This window comes from Chamaea fasciata, unplaced genomic scaffold (assembly GCF_029207755.1).
Source record: "Chamaea fasciata isolate MVZ Bird 193981 ecotype frontalis unplaced genomic scaffold, bChaFas1.0.hap1 SCAF_13, whole genome shotgun sequence".
In the NCBI taxonomy this organism is placed as follows: Eukaryota; Metazoa; Chordata; class Aves; order Passeriformes; family Sylviidae; genus Chamaea; species Chamaea fasciata.
The window spans coordinates 9,610,237-9,638,051 of record NW_027094098.1 but is presented as its reverse complement, the minus strand read 5'-3'; the positions used below and the strand labels follow the sequence as shown (position 1 = coordinate 9,638,051).

Sequence of the window (27,815 nt, the reverse complement as noted above, 5' to 3'; positions counted from 1 at the left end):
ATTCTAGCAGCCTTTTTGCTTGAGAATAGCTCTGCCTTGGGAATGAATAGGTTTTTACAGAGGTCTGGAGGTGCACAGGCTCAGCAGGAGTGTCTCAGCTCAGTTCTGCGTGTGACCGGCGCTAGAGGGCACAGCCTCAGCTCTACTGGACAAAGGCTGCATGTGGGCATTGCAGCCCTACCAAAAAAAACCGCAGCTGGGTTGGTTTGGGTTGTTATTCATTCTACCCTTTATCGAGAGGTTTTCCTTAAACCCTTTTGTCCCTTTTTATTTTTGCAACTTCTAAATAAAAGTTTCCTGTACTGGTGTATAATTAGTCCGATTCTCCCTCTGGATTTATTCACACCACTGGAGTGAACTTCAGTGGTTTACCTGAAGGGAAATCCTGCCCTTGTCAATGTCAGCATAGACAGCTTAAAGAATTTTTTTACAGAATGGCATTTCCTTGCATATGGCCACAGTAATGTTCAGAAATGTTGGTCACCTTGGCAGAAAAAGGGTTTTGGGGGCAGAAAACATAATCAAAAGGAAACTGAAGGAGAAGGTCTGAACCTTTGAATTTTTATATGCATAAAAATCAGAATAAGATGAACTATAAATTTTCTCAAACAGGTATAATGGTCTCAGTTTTGAGGAGTACCTGACCATTTCTTTTCTCATTTTTATTCCTAAGGTTGACTGCATAATCCACTCTACAAACCCAGCATTATTGCACCAGGGCTAAATGCTACAGCCAAAAGCTAGCACTACCCTGCCATGGTTAGAGTGGTACTTTATTTTGGTAGCTGAACTGGAAGCATTGACTGGAGAAGGGTTGTTATTGTGCCACCTGCTTTTCTTGCTGCTTTGCAATTGACAAAGCATCATTTATCACGCTTTGCATTCCAATTTTTCTTTGCAAGTTTTCCAGCTCATCATAACGTAATTATGTTTCTGTTTCCTTCAGCCAGGGGCCAATACTTTCTTTTGCTAAGACAACAGCTGCATTGCACAACCTTGATGAATCCCCATAAGGGTAAAATGAGTCTGTGGTGCTTATTTCTGCCTTGGCAACCCAAATGTTCAAGCTCTTTTTTTGTGACAAATGCTGTTCTAAAATGCACCCAACCCTGATGCTTTCATAGCATTTCTCAAAATTAGGTTTTATATTGTAAATTAGACTTGAAATATTAAACATTCTCTCTGGTTTGTAATTTTAAAGGCTTCCTTTGTAACATTTATGTTTATGGTGTTTATAAGTTATAGACTCTGGGATGGAATTTAGAAGGCTGTAGTTGCTGATGTGAGATTTGTGTTTTGAATGAATTGACTTTATGTGTGACTATAAGCACAATCTGGAGGTCTGGTTTATGTCCCTAAAAAGAATCTTAAGGCAGCTTTCACGGTACAGGTGAATCATTTCCTTGATTATGACCTCAGTTGCTCCAGCCACACTGTGACATAAAGGTAATTACAGAAACCCTATCTCTGAAGGGCATTAACTTCTAGTGATAGAAAAAGACACATAGTATTTTTATCATCAGTTGTGGAGATATTTTATTTAACTCTAATGTAGTACTTTGAACCTGGGGTTTTAAAATACTTCAGAAAGGAGGAATAATTTTTGTATTTTACATAGGAGAAATTTTTATATTTTATATTGGAAAACCATAGGGCAGAGAAAAGTAGGGCTCAATGCTGGAGGCAAGCCGAGGGCAGAATCCATTCTTAATGCTCCTGGTTTTGTTTACCCAATTATAGTATTACTAACTCCCACCTCACCTCAAAATCTATCCATCAGAGCACTGTGTACAGTGGAAGCAGCAACTTTTTTCAGCCAGTGAAGATTGCCCAGCTTTGTAAATATATGGGATATTGTGGCCTGAAGAAAACCACAGCCTGGACAATTGCATTCTTCACGGCAACATTTTCCCTACAGTTTTGCTTTCTATCCTATTGTCCTGGTGTTGTTACTCCTGACACCATCATTTGAAGATTGTTTGCATTTATACATAAAAATGACAATAAATCTGTAGATGGAGACAAGAGTTTAACTGATATGATCAGTCTTATCAGCCCTATCTGTGTGCTCCATGATCTAAGGATTCTTTGGGATACTTGAGAGTATTTTAGTTTCGTCATGTTTGAGTTCTGTCCACCACACTGGACAGTGATGCAATTGCCTGGAAAGCAATTAGATATTAGGTGTTGATGGGAGCACTCCCTGCTCAGCCAGGGCCAATTTCTCTCAATGGTTCTGCTGTTGATAAAAAAGCCCACGAGCAGTGCGCTGCTTGTTTCGGAAGGACAATAAACACATGGCTCATGAGAGGAGCTTGCCTTGTGCTCCTTCTTCCTTATAATCCTGAGGCAAATTATGACATATTTCACTCAGATATATTTTAGCATTTTTTTTTTTAATCTATCATCAGTTTCTTTACTAAGTCCATTCATGTTCAATGTAAGACGTGCATTCTCTTTCTGATTCATGTATAGTAATTACTTCCTAACATCTGCCTAACAGATTTTGTAGGAAAAGTAACTCTTCAACTATTAACAAAAAAAAAATTAATGCATGAAATCTTTGAAATCTCTGTTACTGGGGTTTGTTATCCACAGCTGACTGGATTAATTTCCCAGCCAGGAAGCTGGTTCAGCAAAACAGCTGCATTAGTTATTTAACTTGGGTCTGATCCTGCTTGCTCAGACTGATGCAAAGAGGGAATAGTACCAGCGAAAATAAAAAATATCCCTAGTGTGAAATACATGTTACAGAAAAGATAAAGCATTGTGCTATGGAACAACAAAAGAACTGTAGCAGATACTCTGCCATCCTGGTATAGGTGTTAGGCGGGATCTTAATGTCTTGCAGAAACCTTATCCCAAATACACCACTAGCTCCTGGGAGGGTTCTTTTACTTTGGTAACACCAGGTGACCAACAGAACAGGCCCAGTTGTGCTCAGTGTTGTGCCCTAATACCATGAAATCACATGTGACCTATTCTGTACTAAGCACCAGACTTGTTACTGTTGGCATCTGGTTCATAATCGTTCCCTCTCAGTTATTTAATTTTCACAGTGTCTGCTACAATTACTTTATACCCTCTAGCGCCGGAAAATGCACTCACTGGATTTTTCTCCTAGGCTGAATTAATGCATGTGGTAATTGACCCAGGGGTACACGGAAAGAAAAAGTCAAATGAGAAGCACTGCAGTGAAAAATGAGACAAAGCATCCCAAAGTATCTCTTGTGTAAGATGGAAATGCTTCTTGGACAATCTCAGGACACAAAGGGATGGTTACCAGAGCCTCCTATGCTTTAGAGGTGTGTCTTCAATCCCCAGGGCCATCAACAGCCCTCATTTGATCTTATTGTAAATTAGTAGCATGTACTGTTAATAACATCAAAAGTTACAATATCTGAGACTTCACCCCCCAAACCTCATCCTGTTTCTTCCAACACAAGTGATCCATTGTATCTTGGCTACAGTCGCGGGCTCTCATGTAGCAGAGGTGTCTGTGGTTTTGTTTGTGCTGTCGAGTCAGTGGCATCTGCAGCTGCTGTGAACTCATAGTGTCAGTTCATCTTCCTGCTGCAGACCCGTTGGAGGGGATTCCTGAACTCTTGCAGATGGGAACCTTCTAGCTCACAGTACTATGCTCTGACACCAGCATGTGTTTATTTTCACTTGTTGTTACATTACTGAACCTCCTCTGGAGTTACAGAGTAACTTTTAAAATGGAAACTAAGGTTTGGAGATGCTGCACTTTCAGACACAAGAGGAAGGGCAGCTCTTGGATGGAGGGATCTACATGAAGCTCCATCATTCCTAGACCTTGGGAAGTTTGAGGAAGAGGACAGCAGATGGGAGGCTGCAACATTCAGCTCCTAAGCTGGAGAGTCTCTCTTTCCCTCCTGTGCCATGAAATGTACACAAGAAGCACTGACCAACACGTGTAGCCTCAGCCCTATCCCAAGACCTCTGCCTTAGTACCCCAGCACTTGTAGGGATGGGATTACAGCAGCAGCTATGCTTTAAAACAAGAAGAAATTCCTAGCCTTTAGTTTTGTGGGGCTTAGTCTGAAATGAGACAGGGTTGAGACCAATCCAGGGATGTCTGTTGGAGCCCAAAGCTTCCCTCTGCAGCCTGCCAGACATATTCCCCAGACTGCACCCGGCAGTGCAGATCTCTGCTGTGGCTCATCTGCCTCCTCCTCTGTGCCCAGTTTCAAATCTCTTCAGCAATATGTTCTGTAACAATTAAGGATTTCTGGGGCAACTCCATTAATATCGGAAAGATATCCTTCTGCTTTGAAATATGAGAGCATGAATGATTCATTCAGCACAGCATTCCTTGGCCATTCTTCTCTATCTGATGATCAAATATATTTTTAATTATCAATCAATCTGAGGGTTTTTTCACTAGACAATATCCAACTGTATTGTAAGAGACATTTGGATTGAAGCAGAGAATTTGGCAGCAAGATAGGGAACATTTGGGCTTTCAACACTTAGGAACATATGGAAAGAGGTTTGGAAGATTGCCACATGGGATGTAGCTTGGAAGATGCTACATTTCTTCATCTTTTTTTTTCCTGAACAGAAATAGAAGAAATTTTACTTTTTTTGAAGGATCCTAATTCCTGTTTATTTTCTTTGCTGCTTTAGGATAAACCACTATGGTCAGCTGCAAGGTTTGAGCAAAATCAGCTAGATGTTTATGGGTAACTGTAGGTGGCAATTAAAAGAATAGTGATATTGCAGATCTTTCCAAGTTTTTACTTCCTAATTCATGAAAACCCTCAGAGGTGAACTCACAAAGCTGCAGCATGGTGACTCAGATCACAGGGTGAAGGAGGATATCTCGTGCTCAGCCTGTCAGGATGTGCACCATTTACTGAGGGCTGTGAGGGTAAGGCCCTGCTGGTGGTCCTTCCTCCATGCTCCTGCTGTCAGAGTTTCATCATGTGGCTTGGAGCTTCAGCACTACATTACAAATCCCAGTCACCTTTGGGACTGCATGGGAATGGGAGACAGGAACCTCCAGCTCCGCACTCATGACTGGACATGTATGAACCAACATCATCTTCATGCCACTTCAGGGACAAATGCATCATGCCCATGGTGGGGAGTACTCTGTGTCTCTCAGAGTTATTGCCTTCCTTGCTAGAAGAGCAACGCTGTTTTTTGTTGTTATTGTTGTTGTTCCATTGTATCCCAGGTTGGGGGACTGCAGCAAATGCAGAATTTATTGGAATGCACAAACATGTATTTGCACAATTGGCACTCAGGCCCTGCAGCTTAGTAAATGCTAATTGGTCTTTTAGATTGCTAGGAAATCATCATTATCCTAGTTCAGCAATGAGAGACAAAAACCAAAGAGAGTGGCAGGGGCTTGTACTGAGTGACAGAGCCAGAGCAGACAGAACTGCAGTCTTCTTTGGTATTCTGAATTGTAAACCGCCCAAGTTTGGCAAGACTGCATCTGAAGAGCAGAATAGAGGCACCTGGGGCTTTTCTTTCAATCCCTGTCTCCAATAGCCCAGCTCAGGGCAGGCTGTAGCTCTCATCCCACCTGACTGCTCAGATTTCCTTTCCTTGAGAAGTAAGAGCAATGGAGAGGAGGTACCTGCCAGCTCTGACTGCAGCACGGAGCTGAAAATCATCCTGACTATGCATTCACTTCTGAGAACTGGGAATCACTCTCAGACACTGTGTTTTGGTTATAGTCTGAGTGTTTATTGTCCACAAATTCATTGCAGCATTTTATCTTGCATTTTCTTGTGAGACTTTGTTTCAATGCTTGCAGCCAAATAATGACTAGACAGGGCAAGTTCCTATTATTTCTTTTCTAATGGGATGTCAGAGGTCACTAAAGTATCTCTAGGTGAAGGCTAAGAAGATGACATCCAGGATCAGGAAGAGAACATGGAGGCGTTGGTGACAAGAGCAGAGGAAGGAGAATCTCCTCCAAAGGTATTCAAAGACCTGTCGCAACAGCTTTTGAGGACTGACCACGTAAGTCAGAAGAGCAAAAAAGATAGGCAAGTCTCTAAATCATGTGGATGGGATTTGGTTTAGAATGAAATCTCTGCCTTTCTGAATAAAACCTGGAAAAGATCATGTGAGCTTCAAGTATATTTTTAGCCTTATTTACAGAGGCTGCACATTTCTGAGCCAGCTAAAATTTGATTCAGAATGTTTTAATATTTTACTTCTTCTCAAAGAGCACACCTTGATGGACATTAGTTATTCCTATTTCCTGTGGTCGTAATAACCCCAAGTTCTGCTGTTCTGGGGATGCACTTCCCTTACTGAGTTTCAGTTTTGGTGTCCATTTGGAAATCTTTTGACTCTAACACAGTTACATACATAATTTTCTTAGAGAGATTAAGGAGCATTAAAACTAATGTATAGGCCAACCTTTCCAAAAACCCCATCCAGCTACGTGCTTCTTTGCATCTTCATTCCCATCTCTACTGATCTAAAAGGAGAAAAAGGACTCTCCTATCAGCCTGTTCCTGCTGTCTGATTAACTGGCAGCTATCACAGCTCTTCTTTTGCTCTGTTACAGTTTCATTTCCAGAGGAAAATCCCTGATGGATATGAGCCTCTGGATTGTGGCACCATTGCAAATTAAATGAGATTTCTGTTTTTACCAAAGAGCCGGCAGTACCTCCTTAATCAGGCTGTCTGTTCTTTGGAAATCAGCAGATATTTTGCCTAAAAGCACCCAGCAGTGCAGTGTAACTCAGTAATAATTGTTTATTGGGGCTAAGAAGGGAAAGCCCAGAAGAAAAACTGTAGGTGCCCTTAGAAGCACTGATAAGTGGTTGACTTTGAGGGGTTTCTTTTGCCTTTTGTTTTAAGATTGCCTGAACTTGATGGAGACTCTTTCATTTAAAAGATAGAAAGACTTACAAATTAAACAACATCTAGCTCCTAATGTGTGAAACTGCAATTTGCATACATCATGGCGCTGCTGAGTTGGTCCTTATTACCTCTCCTGGAGTGTTAATTTAACCACGACTTTCTCATTTATTTAAATGGAAAAGCAGCGGGTTTCTGGCATGCCACATTATCTGTCAGGCAACCTGGGAATCAGTTGACAGAGCCAGAAAGAGATTTCAATTCAGAGGGGCTGCAGGGTGCTGCCACCCAGACCTGTGGTCACAGAAAAGCTTCAGATTGCCCTTCGCCTGCTCTAAAGGTCAAAATTAACCCCCAGAAAAAAAACCCCAAATCAGTATTGGGTCTGGACTGTCATAAGAGAATGGATAATGCAATTAAACTTGAAATCTCTGTATTTCTGATTTTTTTGTCCCTATGTACCCAAATTGGCACTGTTTACACAGATATGATAACCAAAACATCATTTGTGATTCTGACAACAAATGGTTTGTAGAGCAACCACTGTAACGTGGTCCAGACCCAGCCTGAGGGCTGAAGGCACTCGGGCTCTCTGCCCAGCTAGGAGATGCCAAAGCTGCCCACACAGGACATGCTGGGAGCAGGGAGCAGCTGTGTTGTGGATGGTGTCAGTGCCATCGGCCAGTGCGTTGGCTGAGCCTGGAGGCACCTCCACACTCAGCTGATGCCACATGGATGAACGAACACGCCAGAACTGCTCATGAGGGAAGTTCTGCAAAGCAAACATGAGGTACCAGCTGCCAAACCAGAGGCTGCCTCACTCTCCAGAAAAAGAGGCTGAGGAGCTCTGAGAAACTGCTGAGATGATATAGGAGATGAGAAGAGCAGTGGCTATGCTGGGGAGTCACCCATGGGCATGGAGTCCCCAAGCATGAGGGTCTCCTCTCCAAGCCATGATGATGTGCCACCATTTAATAACACAACTGTGTATTTTTCAGAGGAGAATGAGGTTCTGCTCTGAACTGTGGCAAGAGCGACAGAGGAGATGAGTTCAGCTTAGAACCTTGGTTGTGATATTTCAGTGGCAGAAAAGAAAAACCATGTCCTGATGCCCGCCAGAGTTTAACTATGCTGATGTAGCTCTCCTCTGAAGTTCAGCTAGAACTGACTGTGACTCATGGTCCTGCTCATGGCAAACCAGAGCAAAGCTTCACCCATGGACACTGTGTGCACCCACCCACCAGAACAGATGTCCTGCCTTTGGGTGAAGCGTGAATGTTGTGTAGCTGTTCTCAAAGTCTGGACTGTGATAAACACACACTTGGAAACTGGTCAGACTTTCTCCTAAAAATAGGGCTATTTTTCCAATAAGTGAATCCTGAAGAGTTGAGAATTAGAAAGGAATGTCTTTGCTCATGCAGCACCAGCATGTTCTGTATGACTGGTGTCATGCAGATACTGTTCTAAAACATTAAACTCAACACATTTCCTAAACACTGATATTTTTGTGGTAAACGTGCCTTTTCTGTCTCTGATGCCCACTCCTTCTCGTTGCTTTAAAATACACTGTGCTAAAAGATCATACGTTTGTTGAATTATCACAGATACTCCTCCCTTTGGTTTTAACTTAACAAAGTTCAGGAAAAGCTTGTCTTCACCCACATCTCAGCCATTCATTTTTATGATAAAAATCACCACGACAACATAGAATGATATCAGAATGAAAGGATTATGACTTAATTACATGAAGAAGGCGAAACCAGGCTTGGCATAAAGCAGAAAAAGCTTTTAATTCCAGCAAAAATATGGGGGGCACACACTCCATTTGTGACATCATGAAGTGCTGCTGAGAGCTGCCCAGGGGTTCCCCCACTGCATGACAGGGTGTCCCAGTTAATTCAGTGAAGTACAAGAGAAATACTTGTAATTTCATGAGCAATAAAGAGAATTTTGCCTTAAAAGTGTTACTGTTTTTGTGAAATAGGCTCATTATAGAAATTATTAGAAGAAATGCACCCATAAAGGAAACATGATTGTTATTGTGGTAGTGGACTGGTTTCATGTAAATAAAATTAACTACATAAATTTTCCATTGTTTACCAGAACCATGCTATAAATTGTTCCAAGTCAGAGGAGAACAGGGAAATTTATGGGATATGGTCCATTATTATCACAGCTGTGGCATTTCATCAGGACACTGTTCTATCTTGGCTTCTGTGAGAGCTGTGGTATCAGATTCGGTATTTTTATTTCTAAGAGAAATCTGAACTTTTAATAAGAACAGTCTGGGAGTTCAGACAATATGTATCTTTGTTATCTGGTCCTTCAAATTCTCTGACAAGAATAAACTTTAATCACTGGGATTTTTTTTCCTATTTTGTTCACAAACACTATGAAATATGCTTTTAAAATAATGTACTTTAATTTTCCCTCTGAACCAACACACTGCTATTAGCAGTTGAACATTTCTGCACACTTCCTCTATGGATTTAAGAAAAACTGTAATAAAATCATCAGACTAAAAATCTAGATAAGGAAATACATTTCATTTTCAGTTTTCTCAGAAGATATTACTATCAACCAACCAATTGGCATGGCAAATAAATAAATAAATTAATGCCATTTAAAAAGAACATTCTGAAAATCCCTTAATGTCTTTCTCAACTAAAAGTTTTGGCTCAACATTAATCAATTTTATAACCCTAAATTCTGCTTAATCTTTTTCAATCTTTGCTTAAACATATGGAAATAAAAACAGTGTATTATGGCTGCCTCTGTTCTTCTTTAATTTTCAGAGTACAAGATGTACATCAGAGCAGCCCCACTATTCTGGACCAATTTAGTGGATCTGTTTCTGATCTACACCAGCACAAACAAGAAGAAAGCCATAAGATATACAGACAACACTTCAATTTGGTCAGCAATCCTTTTGTGTACAGCTTCAGCTCTTGGTGATCTCGCAGAAGGGCAGGAGGATCAGTTTGGGAAACTTGCTATCAGCTATGGAGACAGTGGCCTTGGTTTTGAAAATTACTTGGATAGGGTCAGCAAGGAACATCATCTGCTGTGGTTGGGTAGCCATGCCTCAGAGGTAGGTGGGTGTTCCTGTGCTGGAACTGCTCCAGCCACCCAGGAACAGCTGCCACCTAGAGATATGCCTGGTTCTGTGCAGGGTCTGTGAGGGACACAATTCCTGAAGGGGTCACCAACACCAACTGTGGCTGCACCACCCCAAAGAAGAGATGCTCCCTAGCACAGTGCCTGGTAGGCAGCAGGGCAGGCAGCACATGGACAGGGGGTAAGGAGAACGGCACCAGTGCCTGTCAGCTGCGTCCTAAAGTGCCCCTGTGCCTGACATTAGAGCAGCTTCTCATCCCAGCCAGGAGCCCAATGCAAGGCTATTTATAGCCCTGGCACCTCACTGTTACCAGGAGCTCTGTGCAGCTGTGTGAGACCTCTGCTTCCCTCTCCCAGGCCCTTGCTGCTCCCAGCGTCGGAAAGGTACATTTAAATCCCATCCCCACTTGGAACAGAAAAGGGAAGGGTGTTTGGTGTTGGGACAGATGGGCAATGTGGAATCACCAGGGCCAAGCTTGCTCTGGGTTGCTGGGTGCATGAGAAACTTGTGGGCAGTGATACCTGAATGTCTTGCGGAACCCTTAAAGGTACTACAGAGGAGCATAAACACCGGGCCGGTTGCAAGGGGGAGGAGGCTGTCGGACCCACTGTTGGTGCCAAAACTGAGCCCTCTCTGTTCTTACACTGCCTGCTGTCCAGTTCATAAAGGAATTGTAAGAGATTCATTACAAAGTTAGGACAGGAACCATTGATCAACATCAAACTTGGGGTCTGTCTGCAGCTATATTGGGTTTGTCAGCAGTGTGAAAACAGGATCAGTCCATGGATGCAGAAAGTTCAGTGCTGGAGGTCTACGCACAGTGGGGAGATTTGAATACTCCACAAACCTGCAAATGTCTGGCATTGCTTCCAGATAGGAAGCTCAGAGAAATTCTTGCCACTTCCATCAGGGTATTGTGCCTGGGACTGATCCCTGCCAAAGGGATGAACATTTTTAATATGAAGGTTCAGTGGGGATTGCAGATTTAGGGGATATTGAACGTGTGTGTCAGTGCAGGGGGCATTTTGGATGTGGTGGTGTGCTGCTGCCATGGGTTGCTCTGAATTTTTCTTTCTGTGAATATGGACATACCCACATGTTTACTTGGTAGTGATTGAAATTGGAACTGGAGAAATTCAGTGGTAAGTTTGGATTCAAACAGTAACAAATGGAATCCTGACATCGGGTTATAAGGGTTTACAATTTGCACTTTATTCTAATCTCACTGCTGAATGACAGGATTATTAGAAGCTTTTACATACTAGCATTTGCTCACCTGAGGGATGGATGCTCCAGAGTTATGTAAATATTAGCAATTAGAGTTTACAATCTTTTGTAAAAATGCAAAGAAAGCCTAGCTCACACAGTTATTAAATTATGTTTCTTATGATTGTGATACAGTTCTGTTACATTGTATGATATAACCCTTCCAGAAAGTGAGCCTTTCCTATCCTAGCCAGTGTATTTAGAGAAATGCAAAAAGAAAAACCCTTAAGGCCCTTCTCAGGCTGCTTGAAGAGCTACTGAAATGCATTTTAGAGATACATTTTCCTTTTGCTGGCATCTGTCTTAGTAAAAACTTGTGCGTCCTCCTTCTGTGAATGAGCACTTCGCCATTTCAGTTAGTTTTTATTTGCAAGAAAAATGATCTGCATAAGTGAACTGTGAAAGAAATGGGCTTGGTATGGATATCTTTAACTTCTATTCTTCTCATACAATTAATGCATATAATTGGCTCAGACTGGGGTTTATTCATAGGCATTTGTTTGGTAACAGAGCCACATCAGTTTTCTACTTAAACTGTGGGATTCTTTTCACTGACTTCACTGAGCCTTGAACCAGATTGTCAGGTGAAGGCATATTCAAGAAGGTGGCCTACAAGGTCTTTCATTTCCAGCTGCTTTGATTTTTTTTCATGAATCTATAACAGTTTAAAAAAAAAAAAAAAGTCTGGTATTTGCTGAGATAGGATCAATATTAATCCAATCCCACATCTAGGCCCCTGTCTTGGCAGTAAACGGAGCTCAAACTGTCAAATCTTCCCAGAATCATAAACTACACAAAGGCTTTGAAAACTGATCAAAGTGTCTTCAGGTCTCCAATGGTCAATCATGCTCCCAAACACAGTTTTGAAAGCAAACTGCTTTAAAAATCTCCCTGGAAGGTACCAAGTTTCTCCTAGCTCAGAGAACCTTGTTGAGTCTCATTTTATTTTTATTTTAAATTAGGAGCAATGCAATAAGAAGGAAAATTAAGCTTCTGAAGAAAGGCCAGGCTGTGTCTGTTGCAGTCTGAGTGGAGATGACTGCAGGCTGTGCTGGAGTGGGATGCTTGGAGCAGTTGGGTTGCAGGGGATGCACACAAGGGAGCACAACACTACCACAGCTGCCTACATCTACAGAAGCAGCTTGTACGTCAGCAGCCCGTCTCCTTGCACTGAGAGCCTCCTTTTTGCACTGCTTGCAGACTGTAACAAGTTAAGAAAGCTCCCATGAGCCTGCCTAGCAGCCCATCCCAGCAAGAACAGGCCTATGCTTGGATATAGTGAAACCTCAGAGTGCCTTGGCTTAGGCTTCTCAGTAACAGAAACAAGGTGCCACAGAGATGGAGGGAGAAAAATAGTTAAAATCTCTTTCAGAAGGATTGTTAGACTTTATCTTATGTGGGCCAATGGTGTAATTTGATTTGTAGTGTTAGTTGTTTCAAATCTTCAAAATTCCTCCTTTCCTGCCAGAAAAAAATCAGTTCAGATCACCTGAAATGTACCTGCTATGGGGCAGATCCTGAGAGAACGAGAGGGCTGAGAAAAGAGGGTTCTTTCTATGACTTTAATAGAAGGTGATCTCATCATCTGCCAAATCTTTTAGAATTCCCTAAGCTATTTAAGGCTGAAGTTTTACCTTTAAAAGTGATGCAGACACTTCAGTTCCTACATTACACAATGAGCTTCAGCAGGAGCTGGGCTTTTAACTTAATTAGATGCCTTTGAAAGCCTGAAAATCCTAATTCTCTAAGTAACTGGCAAATGACTGAATATGGAAAACTTCCAGAAAGGTACCCTGGCTGCTGCTATCTACAGTGATACTTGAAACACATCCACGCACTAAATGTATAATTGTTACAGAGAGCCATCTTTTAGTCACACTTACCTGTATGCCCATATAAACATAAATTTCCTAAAAAGAAGTGGTTGTTTTCCCACTTAATGTTCTGCCATATATTTTATCTGGACAGAATGGATGAAATTAATTCAAGAAATCATATCTGAGTCAAAGAAAGTATTCCCTGAAACTATGAGTGACCTTTTCAGCGCAGCTCTCGGGCCATAGACTAGAAATGCTTTCCAGTCTGACCACCAATAACTATCATTTGAATCTGCTTTTTCAACCAATTGGGCACCTAACTGATGTTGGTTTAAACTGTGGATTTCATCACAATTTGTCACGTATGACCATATCAGTAGTCTTAAGACAAATTATCTAATTTATCCCCTATTATCCCTGAAAAGAATGAAGAAAATTGGATTGGATTGACACAATTTGTTCTTGATAAATAGGTGCCATAACTGCTATTATCACCTTGTTACCCTCTAAATCCTTATAATTCAATCACATAATAATTTCTTCTGGCATCTTTCCAGGTGTCAGAATTAAGAGAATGGTTATTCTTATCCTATAGATATAGGAACATCTATAATTCACCGGAAGCTTCCTTAATATATAATATTATACCTTTCCCTTGTATCAAGATTAGCATCATTATTTGCTCTTTTTGAGCACTGTGGGATCTTTTGCAGGGTTTAAAATCTTGATCTTAAATGCCAGCACAGCCTTCATAATTGAACTCTGAGATTATAACATTATTACCATCTGGGTGCTGATTTCTGCCTCACTGTGGCTGTCAGCCAAATGTCATAATGCATACAATTAGCAGATTTGCTTCTCAGCTTACTGATAACAAAGGAAGCACAAATAATTCATAGGCAGAGGCACTGACTCTTTGATGTGATTGAACTCTGATCCTTTCAGCACCTGAAGGGAGGCCGCCTTAAGGCAGGGCAGCCTCATTAAGGCAAAGGAAAAAAAAAAAAAAAAAAAAAAAAAGCAGAGGGGGAAGAGAAGGATGCAGGAGGTGCCCCCCACACTGGGTGCTGTGACCTCTGCTGAGCCAGGTCCTGCAGCTCCCACCCTCCCACCACGATACGGAAATAGGAGATTCCTCGGGAAAAGACAAAAAATATTTATGTCCCAGACAAAAAAATACAGACAAAATAATGTCTCTAATTACAGGGTAGCTTTTTTTTCCCCCCAGAGGTTGGGGGAAATTCCTGACGAGATACTTCCATCTGGTTTACAGTCCCTTTGCACTGGGGCAGTTCAAAGAGGCTGCAGTGTAACTGAGAATTGAGGACAGCATTTATTTATAGTTTGATAGCCTCATAAATGCTGGAGAGCTGAGCTCACAGCAGTGTGCTTCTTTATGTTTTAAACTGCTCATGCAGCACACTACTTCCTCGCAAAGTGTATGCTGGAGCTCCTGCATACCATTATATATGGCTCTTCATGAGGTTCATGGCACAAAGGCAAAAAAGAAAAGGTGAAATTAGACTAACTAAATACTTGATATAAAACTTAAAGTAGCAGAGAGAGGTGGAGAATAATTAATAGCCCAGCTCTCAAATAAAGTAACATCCAATGGAGGTTTGCACCTGAATCCATTTTTCACAGTAGAAGAAAAAAGTATCCCAAAATTCTGAGTAAGGCATTAACTCTGATTTCAGCTCTTGGTGACATTATAAAGAATTTGAACCTTGCACTGGAAGTTTTATAATGACAACCCAGCCTCTGACACAGTCTCAGAGCACTGTCTTGCTGCAAATTATATTTGTATCACACTTATCCTCTCTTTTACTATCAATGTACCATCTTTTTCCCTCTGTAACCTAGAGGGAAAGCAAAGCAGCACTGTTTCATCATTACCCTTTAATAGTCTTTCCAGTGATATAAAGGAGAATATTAATATCCTTCCTATGACTTCACCTAAACACTGCTAAAAGCCAAGAGGGAAGTGACAAGTTTGCAGCTAAAGAACAGGGATGAATTTCTGAATTTAATGAAAGCATTTCACCCCTGGGTTTTAATCCCATTTTCCTTTTACCCTTTTAGCTTCAGTTTCCTCAGCTGTAGAATGGAGAATGTAGACTCACATGCAAGTCAACAGCACGATTTTGTTGAGTACAGTTCAGTCAGGAGCTGGCTATGCTGTCAAAGCACAGTGATAAAGAAGGTGTGTTCTGACAAGGAAAAGTGAATTCTGTCTTCTCGCAGGTGTGAGGTAACCACACTCTTTCTGCAGCTCTGCCTGAGGAAGCAGCATTGCTCTGCAGAGCTTAATGAGATGGGTGAAGACAGGTTGGAGGGTTGCAGTGATCCTACCTGGAAGGCACAGACTCTTCGCACAGCATGAGGTGATGGTTGGGTTTGGACCAGGTCCAGAAGGGGCCACCCCATCTGCTCCCAGTGGCAGCTCCTGGGGAGGGTGCCCAGAGCAGACCTAGCAGCTTTGAGGTGGCAGAGGAGACCACCCGCCCTGAATGCAGATGGGCACTGCACTTCATTGCCTGGGCAGTGGGTGTGGGATCAGATTATTGTCCATCAGATGTTAATAACTCAAGTAGCACATAAATGGCATGAGCTATGTTTTGCCTCAACATTGCCATTGCTGAGACCTTACTGATGAAAGAGCAGAGGAGACAGCTGCCAGGGTGTTGTGCCAGATGTGCTGACCACTGGTATGAACACATTAAAATTCACTAATTTAATGAACAGTGACAAAGTGTTGCTCTTACAGTAAAAGAAAACTTAAGCCTGATCAGCAAAGGAAATGAAATCATAACTCAGTTCTACACACAGCTTCTTCCTGATCTGTACAAAAGTCTGGGGGAAATGATGGTGATTAATTATCTCTCTTGTTCTTTACATTAAAAATACACATTTTGACCATTATAGAAAAGCTGGGGGATGCATGAATTTCTGACATCATAAAAGAGAAAGGAGAAAAGTTGATAATTTTGGAGGAAAAGTCATGATTAGTCAGATTGTGAAACAGGATTTGGGCTTGTTGGTGCTTACTAACATTTTCATACAGCTGGAGATGAACAACCTGGTTCAAGACACTACAGCTCATCTTCTTTAAGATATCTGTGCTTACGGTCTTTGAGACTGTAAGCACAATTTCTGAGATATGGGGAGGTTCCTTTATCAAAATACAGTGAAAATCAAATATTACAAAGTGATGAAATAACACAAAGGGAAAACAATAAACTGTCTAATTATCATGTAGGATAAAAACAAGAACATTTCCTGTCTCATGAAAGACTTCTACTGACTGTAAAGACTGCTCCAGAGGCAATTGATACAGTATTAAGATCCATGTTTTCTCAAATGCAATATTTAATTTTAATGGAGACAAAAAAACCCCAAGATTTTTAAATACCATCTCTGTATTTTTTGTACTCAGCTTACTGTTTTGATTGAATTTTAGAAGTATCATAAGAAGAGCTCAGAGCTTGGCCCACATCCAGGTGTTAATGTTAGTCTTCCAAATCCATTTTTAAAATCTGGTAATAACCCAGTTTCATTTCTTAGATTTGTTGCTTCTGGTTCCATATTTGAAATATGGAAAGAATGGATCAAATTAAGGAAATGCCAATCTTCAAGCATGCTTGGCTTTTAAATTAGCACTCAAAGTGAGGAATCTACCTAACCTGTAGAATGATGACTAGTTCCAAAAACAACTGAACAGCTAAAAGAGTAGGCTTGAGTTTGGTGATATAGCTGTAGATTTCCTTTCCACCTGGGAAATAACTGTAATATTTTTAAAGATCTATCTATCTAAATCTGTAGAAAAATCTGTTTGCAAAAATACCTTTAGATGAAATTTCAAAGAATTTCATACACTCATTTTTTATGTTGATTCATGTTTCTTTAATGAAACTAAGACGTCTCTTAGTGCTGCCAGGATTTGAAAAAACCAATTCAATCTGTGATACAAGCCCTTGATCCTGCAAATATTTAAGTTGCTGAGGAATGTTACTCATTTCAACAGACTCATTAAGTACTTTGTAGCATGTTTACAATGTGTTTCAAACATGGTTATACCAGAGCTTTAGGACTTGTTCATGTATTGGTGATTCATGACATGAGTCCTTAATGCATTTCTAAAACAGAACTGTCTCATTACCATAGTACAGCCAAAAACTGTGATAAGGACTGGTATCCCACAAGTGATGGTAAATGTCATTCTCCCACTGAAAGTCTACACCTATACCTCATATTCTGCAGAAAGACAGAGATTCACTAAGGGATCTACCTTCAAAAAAACCCCAAAAACTAAACTAAAAACCAAACAGAAATGAGACCACAAATTCCCTTTTTTCCCCTCATAAATAAAACTGTAGGGATGATGTTAATTACAATTAAATTTAAAATGTCCCTTGAGTTTACAGTGAGTGGAACCAAAACTGTGACTCTGCAGCACATAAATATCCTGCTGAGAAGGAGGACAGCTTGAAGGCTGGCCTCTATTTACTGATTCTTTACTTATTCCAAAGAAAACCGGTAGCAACTCTGTAGAAACCAATGCTTTGGTGTGAGAGAGTAAAGAATCTGGCCAGTTGGACCAAGTTGCTTCCTTCCACCTCACTGCCAGTCTCTGGGGATAAAAGCTGCCTCTACCCACAACCCTGTGTTGACTCTCTCAATTCAATTTTTATAGGTTCTGTATCAGGGTCAGGGAAAAGAGGGAGAAGGCAGTTGAAAAACGCTGCTTTGAAGGGAAATCTGTAATTGTCTTTAAATAATCACAGAACCTGGGGGTAGGTATTGAATCCTGAAGGTCATTTGAGGTGTTGATTTTTCTTATATTTTGTCTTGGAGGCCAGGAACCTGAGACCTCACCATAATTTTGAACAATTTTATACATTACTGATTCACATCACATCATACAGACGATTAACTTTAGATACCTATGGCAATATTCGTTTGTTCTTATTGGACAATATCATGCTTCTATCTCTAGAAACATTCCCAATGAAGACCTTGAGTTCTGAGGATATTTAAAGAGAGGAAGTTTGGAGATCAACCATGAATTACAAGGCTGAGGAGAGGAGAAAGCAGCGCCATAGCTTGACTTTATTGGAGCAAGTAAAGACAATGAAAGAATCAACACAGATAATCGATGTGGTGCTGATTGCAGAAGGTGAGAAATTCCCCTGCCATAAGGTGGTGCTGGCTGCCTTCAGTGCCTATTTCAAAGCCATGTTCACGTGCGGCTTGGCAGAGTGCACGCAGAGGGAAGTGGTGCTGCACGACATCTCGGCTGAGAGCGTGTCGGTGATCCTGCACTACATGTACAGCTCGGACCTGCACCTCACAACCCTCAATGTGCAGACTGTCGCCCTGGCTGCCTACTTCATGCAGATGGAAGAGGTTTGCAATATGTGTCAGAAGTACATGATGGAACATATGGATGCTTCCAACTGTGTGGGCATCTACTACTTTGCAAACCACATTGGGGCAGAAGATTTATGTGACCAAGCAAGGAAATATATGTATCAGCATTTTGCTGAGGTGAGCTTGCAGGAAGAAATACTAGAGATTGAATTCCAGCAGCTGATGGCTCTCATCAAATCAGATGATCTGAATATTTCCAGGGAGGAGAGCATTCTGGACCTCGTCATTAGATGGGTCAAGCACAGCAGAGAGTCACGTTCAGAATACCTTGTTGAGCTCCTCAAGCAAGTGAGACTGGTACTTGTCAGCCCCTCTTTTCTTGTGGAAGCCCGGAAAAGGAACACAATTATTCTGTGCAATTCAGAATGCAATGATATGTTCGAGGAAGCACTGAAAACTATCCAACTGTCCAGCCACCCTTCCCTCAGCCTGCGATATGGCATGGAGATGACGGATCTCCTGCTCTGCATCGGCAACAACTCCCTTGGCATCAGGTCCAGGCATGGCAGCTATGCAGATGCCAGCTTTTGTTATGCTCCTGCGACACGGAAGACTTACTTCATTTCCTCCCCAAAGTATGGAGAGGGCTTAGGATGTGTTTGCACTGGTGTTGTCACTGAAAAAAATGATATCATTGTGGCAGGCGAGGCAAGCGCCGTCAAAATGTCTAGACAAAGGACCAGGAACATTGAAATTTATAGGTGTGTACCCTCTGTCAGAAATCCCCTAATTATTTAAAATTTTTAAATCTAAATAATGTCCCTGGGGACAAAACCCAAAAAAGACCATTGCACAAAGCATTTTTTACTTGTTTTTTTTTTTTTTCTTAGAGATTTTGGCTACTTTAATCAATTTGTCACAACTTATTTCCATAGCTCTGAGTTATATACATACAACCAAATCTTGATGCCTCTTCTCCTGAAAGAATGAGGAGTTACTCTTGTGGTATCTCTGAGTAGATGAGCTGAATTAGACCAGTGCATATAGATTTTATACTCTCCTTACCAAAATCTCAGTATCTTCCTTGGATACTTCTTTTCTAGGTCATTAGCAGGTGGAAATGTGCCAAGTGAATGATCCAATGAGCCCAGTAACGCAGAGAAAACATGCTACTCTGTTGATGTTGATGATAGTGCTTCACAGATTAAAGATAATGATTGATAGCTCAAAAACCTCATTCTGTTTATACTCATATCTTTTTCAGATGCATACATTTTAAAGAAAACCAGACATTTCCTGGATTAAAGATAAAATTTTAAAATGGTGACAGCATTTTCAAATGCAAATGCCTAAATTTGAGGAAATAAATTCATAGTGAGGCAGGTGAAATGGCTTTCTTTTCAGCAGTGTTGAGTTCTCACTGCTCCCACTAATTTCAGCAGAAACTGTGATTGAGCAGCACATGCAGAAATAAGTGACTTCTTACCTTAATTAATTAATGAAGGTCAAATGTCTTTGAAAGGACACCTAGGATTCCTCACACTAAAAATGCTTGATCTTGCAAACATGGGGCTTGATTTTATAACTTCTCTGTGAAGGAGAGGTCCTCTTTTCATTGTACTGAGTAAACACTGACAATTAAAGGGGGTAATATTTTCGAAGAGGCTGATGGGGACCTGGGTGAACCAGGGCATTTACAAGTCTGGATTTTCTTTCCTACAGATACCACCAGCAAGGAAACCACTTTTGGCACAGTCTGTGCACCACTCAGCTCCGTGAGCTCTATGCACTGGGCACTGCCCACAACGACCTCTATGTAATAGGAGGGCAGATGAAAGTGAAAAACCAGTATCTGGTCACAAACTGTGTGGAGAAGTACTCTATGGAGCAAGGCACCTGGAGAAGCACGGCGCCTCTGCCAGTACCATTGGCCTGCCACATGGTGGTGACAGTGAAGGACAAGCTGTATGTGCTAGGTGGATGGACACCACAGGTTGAGAATTGTGCCTATTTACTTCGTTTGCTGTGCGCACTAACAAGAACCGTTGTGTAATTTTACAGTGCTTCTTGCATGGGAAAATACATCATTGATAACAGAAGAATAAGTTCCTCACATTCCTGTATGTATGTACATATTCTGTAGGAAAATCAATCCGGGTGAAGAAGAATAATATCCATCTATGCCATCCTCACTGTAAATACCAACTTCAGGAAGGGCAGTTTTTATTCACAGAGATGTGGACAGTGGGCAAGAGTTTAAAATACATCTCATTTGTCATTAAAGGTTCCATCCTTTCTATTCCTTATTTACTATCCTCTTAATTTTTCTAGATATAATAAATAATGGCATTTAATCATACAGGGACCCTTAACTGTGCCTGTTTTCAAAAAGCATGTACACAGGTACACTTCAGGGACAGATATATATGTGACATTTAAAGTTCACCTCGATTTCTCAGGAAGCTTTCTTGGCTAACTAAAGTTAATTTATTTGATTTTTATTACATTACGTTTTAAAAGAAAAGTCAAATTCTCTGGGAAACAGAGTCCTATTTCATCTATTTATTTATTAACCAATCTTTTTATTTATTTCTGTTGCATTATTTGGCCATGTAAAGTTTTTAGAGGGATTGTCAGCAGGGCCACAGATACACGTTCAGTAGTACAGAGATTATACAGAGCTATGCTACAGGGAAAATGGATGTCAAGGGCAGTGCTCACTCTCTCCAGTTGCTCCCAGCATAAAATATCTTTTTTTAAGAGTCTAGCCCATTTTTTATTTATTTCTTGGTGAATTTTATATTTGAGTGCTCAGGAAAAAGCCCCACATTCACTTGACAATGAAGAGGAGCATCAATAATGCTCTTTGCAAGATGTTCAGACTGTCATCACAACTCAATGGTTTCTGTCCTCTTGAAATAAATTACTGTTTAAAGTATTTAAAAGTGAGATGTATTCAGCTAAACAAGACCTCCAGATCTTTGACTATTTTGAGTGCGGGAGTCCCCAAGGAGGCAACAGAAAGACCAGAGAGTATTTCTGATATAGAAACAACTCTGCAAGGGTATCTCATATGTACAGAACTAAAAAACATTTAATGTAGAAACAATCTGTCTGTAAAAAAAACTTGAACTGAAAGATATGTCATATAACAAAGATAGATGTTGAAGTCAGACAACCAGCTTTATTAAGCTTTTTTCCAGAACAGACTGAGAGAGGGAAAAGTGACTTAGAAGCACAAGTCAGGAATATTGAGCCAAACCTAAATTTTTTAAAACCTACCTGAAGTGGATAGCTGCCTGCCAGTACTATCAGTAACAATGCATGGGGATCTGAGTTTATACAGAAATAGATTTGGGATAAGCAGATTAACAGCAATTGATCAAAACCCACAGCTTTGTAAGATTATGGCATACCTGCACAGACCAGAATAAATTAGCTAAAGTTCTGAAAAAAGTGCTTTAAGACCAGCACGAGAAAGTGCTGAATTCTTCTGGTACCATCTATCTTCCCCCTGTCAGATGCAGTGATTCTATATGTGGGGTTACCACAGCTGCACTGGGAAGGCAAATGAGCTGGCTGAGCCAGGTGCTGTCCCTGTGCTGGAGCAGCACTGAATGTTCTGTCAATCCTGAACAAACACTAACAACAGCACTGACAGAGTGCCCTAAATGCATGTGTCCATTACAGGACAGAGATAAATACATGTTCCCTTCCCACTCAGGCTTTGTAATTGACAAGACAAAGTCAAGCCAGGACATAAAATGACAGCTTAGGAGGGCAAGGACTTGCTCACAGCAGTGCTGCTCTGCTCAGCATTGGTCTGGTCCCTGATGCCAGCATAGTTAAAACCCAAAGTGACTCCAGCCCTGGTAACTGGGGGCTGTTATAATGGAGGAAAGTGTTTGGTGAGGCTGAGAGGGAGATTTCAGACCCCTGAGACACAGGTGTCTGAAGAGCTGCTGGAAGTTATGTTTTCTGTACACAGAGAGAACAGGGTGCACTCCAAGGAGAATGTTACCACAAAAATGAGGTTGGATGTGAATTTACAGCATGTCAAGTGGTCTCTTCTCCTAAGTACATGTTTAGTCTGTGCTGAAAATACACAGCTTTCAAATATCCCTCTTTCAGTGAATAAATTAGTGTTTCACACTTACCACAGAGAAAGAACACACCCCAGGCACACACAGGGAATAACCAAGGGGCTTTATATTTACTCTCTAGCTTGCCTCCTACTATCTTGCCCATGGCATTAGTGTTGGAAAGGTCTTTTGGGAAAGGAAAGTAACAAGAAAACAAGGACACACGTAACACCATCACAAACAAGCAAAGTAATGCTCTCCTTCTCACTCTCTCTATGTGAAAACTTCCATCCCAAAATATTTCAGAATCCTCTTTCCACATCCCACTGCTAACATTCAAGGGTGTTGTACCCAGAAAACAGCATCTGAATTCCCTGCATTGTATAAGACAGGCAGAGAAGCGGGAAGATTAGAGATAACAAGAGGAGTAGGAGTGAGTATAGAAAGTGTTATGGCAACAAAGATATAACAAGAGGGTTAGGAGCTTATAATGCAAATTATTGAAGTTACAGCTGTTAAACAACATCACTGTGATTAGGCTGACTAAATAAACATGAAAATGTTTATTAGGATAAGATATATAAATAAAAATAAATAAATAAATAAATAGGTAAATAAATAAATAAATATAGGACTGAGAAAGGCCGACAAAGTACCTAACTGAGATTCCTGGTACAGTCTGAGTAATAGTGGAAAGAGATTTCAACATATAGCAGGAAAAAAAAAAGACAGACTGATTTTCCCTCATTATTATTAGGACTATACAGCAGCTTTGTGGAAGGGGGTATGTTCTTCCAGAGCTGGGAACGTTAACCCTAACCCTAACCCTGAATTGTTAGTACCCAAATCCTTGGCTCTGTTGCTGCAGGACATAGATACCCACTTATTCCTTTGCCTTCTACAGCAAACTCCCAGCCACCAGCCATGGGTGCTGTTAAACCCTGGGGAGTACAATCCCCTGCAGCTGTAATTGATGTGTTTATGCTATTTATCTGCCGAGCTGTCTGCCGTGATTAATTGCCTGCAGGCATATGTGGAGGGCTCCAAATGTCGTATTATTATGTGGCTGTCATATTTCATACAGATGGATCTGCCTGACGAGGAGCCGGATCGATTAAGTAACAGAACATTTCGGTACGACCCAGGCCAAGACAAATGGATGGAAAGAGCTCCAATGAAGTTCTCCAAGTACCGCTTCAGCACAGCCGTAGTCAACGGGGAGATTTATGTCTTGGGTAAGAGGAAACAGATTTTTAACAGATAGCACCATGACTTTTTCTTCTTTCCAGCAGTTTTTCTTTGCAAAGTGAAATATCTCACCCTTTGTTACATACTGTAGGACAAAGTACCTTGTGCTAAATGGAGAGTATTTTTCTAAAGTTATTTCTTCCCCACATTATTTCTTCCTTCTGTAATTCATGTAGATTAAATTATGTGAATGTGGAGCATTCTGGATTCATGCAACAAAGACACTTCACTTTTTAAGATACATTTCTTTGGGGTATCAGTGTGTCCCATAAATAATAATGAATTTTAAAAGGTGAGTAGAGAAGCCTTGAAGTACAGGTGAGCAATGAAAAGCTAAGGAATATATGCAGCATCCTGAAGGAAATGCAAAAGGATAAAGAAAGTTTTGATTTCCCAAAACCAACATCATGAGTGTCTCCTTATAAAACTCAGTGAATTCTTCTCTTCCACCTACCTCAACACAGTGCATTTTTTAAAAAAAATCTGACTATTTTCTTCTTTTAATTTTTGATTGAATCCTTTCAGGTTTTGTGTTTCAAAACAGTACTTTGACCAAAAGTTTTACAAGCTGGGGAAACAAGTTCAGTAATCTCCTACCTACCTCAAAATCTTTGGCCCCAAAATCTTATTGTAGATCGATATATCACTGGAAAGTTCTTGGAGAAGCAGGGAAAAAAGTTCATCCAGTCAATCTACAGGTGGGCTGTGAGTGATTCATGCCCTTCCATGCTCCCATGGTCTCACAGGCAGCTTTAGGCATGAAGAAAGCAGCAATTCTATCAGGACCTCAGGACATTTCAATCCCCTCTGCTTCAAACTACCACTACTTACAGGCTTATCAAAGTGAACACAAAAATACAGTCTTATCAGCTTAATACACATCCTGTATCAGGGTGTTCTGGCTTTGTCTGGGCTGTTACATACCAGGGATAAAGCAGAGTTTGTTCCTGCCTCACAATACAGGAAGTGCTTCGCAGGGGGTTATACAGGAAAGAGTGTCTTTGAAGCAGAAGAGGAAAGTGGCTTTATGGCTGCATTTGTCTTTTAGAGAAACTTCTTTCTCTTAAGTGGTTTGAGAGAGGCCCATAGGCACAACCAGAAGGAAGGGTGAAAGAAGCCCCTATGGAAGAGTGAGTTTTGCAAACAGAAAGTCGTGTCGTTATTGTCAAAGGTTAGTGATGGAGAATGTCAGTGTGCTGTTAAACAATGAGAGTGTTGGCTGCCCAGGTTCAAAGGTGCTTTGAAAATGTGGAGACTTCATGCTTTGTAAAAGGTTAAATACATATAATTATTTATACTGACACTGATGCTCTAAACGGGGCAGCAGAAGCAGCTGGAATAGCTGGGAAGAGAACAGCAGCATTCATGCGTTTCAGTAAGAAGCTCTCCAAGATCAAGACCTCGAAGGCTGTGATGACACAGGGAATCAGGGAGCACAAAAAAGCAACCGCCTTGGGATGCATGTGATAAAACAAATTGACAGTCTTCTTCACAGCTAGTCTGACACTGGCACAAGGAAAAGGAGTGGCCAATGGGAAAAACAGCATTCATTTTCTTCCCTCAAAATCTCACAAAGCAAGAAGCATATGTGAGAGATTACAATAATGAAATGTACAGATTGAACACAAAACACAGCCTTAAATATAGAAAATGCCCGTTTAAATGGCATTAAGGAAAGTTCATGGTCTCATTGACCTTCAGAAGCATTTTGCTTATTAAAAAAATATAAAGCCTTGGTTTTGTATGTATAGCAGCCAGTGCTGCAGGGAGTTGAACACTAACTTTAATTCTTTCTTACCTGCCGGCCAATACCAATAATTCTGTGTGCGTGGGAGAGAAAATCTTTGCTCCAAACTGATCTGCACATGGGTGGTAACAGGGTTTTGTTCTGTCCCCATCATTTTGCTGGTTCACACACCTTCCCACGGCAGTCTTTATTTGAGCCTACTCCTAAGGGAACCAATGCACTTCATGCTTAGTTTAACAGTTTGCTGCATTGGACCCTTCACTCTTGCCATTAGGTCTAACTAAACACTCAAAAAGGCAGTGCTTGTTCTCAGTTTTAACAGTGTACCTCTGGGGTAATTTCACTGTAACGGAAAAACTTGCTCATGATTAATACCAAGGGTAACTAAGCTCACACCCTGCTCCAAGCAGCAGATTTTTGAGAAAGATTGGGCTATTTTTACCATTAAATTTCTGAGCCTGCCTCCTTTCTGATGCTCTTCCCACTCAAGGTGTAACTGCAGCAAGTGCAGACACGGATGAGGTACCATCAGGTATCAGGAATATCAGTTGAAGAGAAGACATTTTGACCTAGGTCTGGGCTGCTTTCACAAACTCCTCATTGCCAGTTTTCACAAACATTGTAAGAATTTCAACATCTAGAAATCTGCAAAATTTAGTTGAAACTGGCCATAAGGCTCAAAAGCTATATAAGGTAGAGAAAATAATGTAAATGCAGATAGAGAACACACATATAGTTAGAGGAATTGCTTAAGTCTTGTTTTCTTGGGAAGTCAAATAATATTACAACTAATTTTTTAATTGAAAGACAAGTCTGAGCCAAAAATGATTGGTCAACAAATTCTGCCTTCGAAATCCACCTGCAGGAGTATGGGTGGAAACAGAGATTTATCTGTTAAAATTAAGAAGAAAACGTGGTTGTTAAATGTTAACCATCACAGTCTGAAAACTCTGTGGAGAGATTAAAGAATTTTCCAAGACCTCTCAAAGTGATGAAGCAATTTCCAAATGAACTCTGTCTGGAAACAGTGATACAGACATTACATTGGCACCTTACTCTGCAGACACCACACACGGCCTCATCTCCAGCTGTAAACTAACACTCGCCAACTGAAATGAAACCTCATATAGAAAAGCTACATTCCACAGTTTATCCATGGTGACAGGTTCTTGTCACCTTGTGAGTTCTCAGGCTGCTGGGCTGTGAGGTGGGTCCAGTTCCCCTTTGGACGCAATTGCAATGGTCACCCTGGCCGGGGGAACAAGCAATTCATGGCATTGAGAGGAAGGCAGTGAAAGTGTTCTGAATCTGGCTGATGTAGGACTTGATCATGCAGATGATGTTCAGGAGAGAATGGGAATGGAAAGAATAGAGGTTGATAGTGACAGAGCAAAGAATACCAACTGCCGTGCGGGTAGTAAAACCACTGCAGGCTCCCCAAAGCTGTGCGTCCCTTGGACATCACCCCACTCCATAAGGAGTGTCAGACACTCTGGGAGTCTAGAAAGAGGCTGTCAAGGGTGATGTGTGCAAAAAGACACATTCTGAAGAGGATCACAGCTCATAGGTTGTTTTCATGTAGTGGCCTCAGAGATAGCTCAGGCATAATGACTAAACTTTTGTGCTACAGATGAAAGAGAGACTTTTGTTGAGTTTCTGCTACTGCTATTGATACCCTCCTCAATCCTAATGGAAATTTCTCATGGTGAAGTGTGTATGCACAGAACTTGGACATCTAACAGGCTCCTGTGCAGCCCCAGTCTGGGGACACTCAGTGAAAGGGCCATTCAGAAGCATGGAATGGCACTGTTTGGATTCCTACAGGTATCCCCCACTTTGCCTACCATTCTTGTTCCTTTTGGGATGCATCATCTCCACGGGCATCCTGCAGTCTGCAGCCAGCTAAGGAGATCCACTGGGGGCTGCTGAAGGCAGAGGAAGGAAAGGAAGGGAGGCAAGGTGGAAACAGGTAAATGCAAGATTATGTTCTGTATGCCTGGAGGACCCCACCCTGCTTCCCAGGAATAAAAACATGAAATAAAGAGATAGTTCTAACTGGGCACATAGTGATCCGGAGAGATAAGATTTCTTTCAAGCAAGACTTGAAAACAAAGTCCTTAAATGAAGTAAGGTTGTCAGCTCTTTTCAGCAGGTGTTAGCACATTGAGGGACTCTAGAGCATAGATGAAAACTCATTGCAGAGAAAGCTGATCCTCTCTAATGTCTGTGATGCATAAATGCAATTTATATCATAAATGTGAAGCAGAAAGAATTGACAGAATACTAGCCTTGTATAAGGTGAAGTAGTAGATTCT

The 27,815-nt window shown here is 41.1% G+C and overlaps 1 protein-coding gene across 1 annotated transcript in view; it reads left to right on the top strand.

The window, feature by feature from the left end:
* Positions 1 to 10,295: 10,295 nt before the first annotated feature.
* KBTBD12 (kelch repeat and BTB domain containing 12) overlaps positions 10,296 to 27,815 on the top strand; it is a 40,620-nt gene continuing 23,100 nt past the window's right edge. Inside the window, exons 1-4 of the mRNA XM_066195739.1 lie at positions 10,296 to 10,353; positions 18,050 to 19,184; positions 20,146 to 20,416; positions 23,590 to 23,740. Coding sequence (XP_066051836.1) covers positions 18,115 to 19,184; positions 20,146 to 20,416; positions 23,590 to 23,740 — 1,492 coding nt within the window. The 5' untranslated portion in view covers positions 10,296 to 10,353; positions 18,050 to 18,114. The remainder of the gene's footprint in view (positions 10,354 to 18,049; positions 19,185 to 20,145; positions 20,417 to 23,589; positions 23,741 to 27,815) is intronic.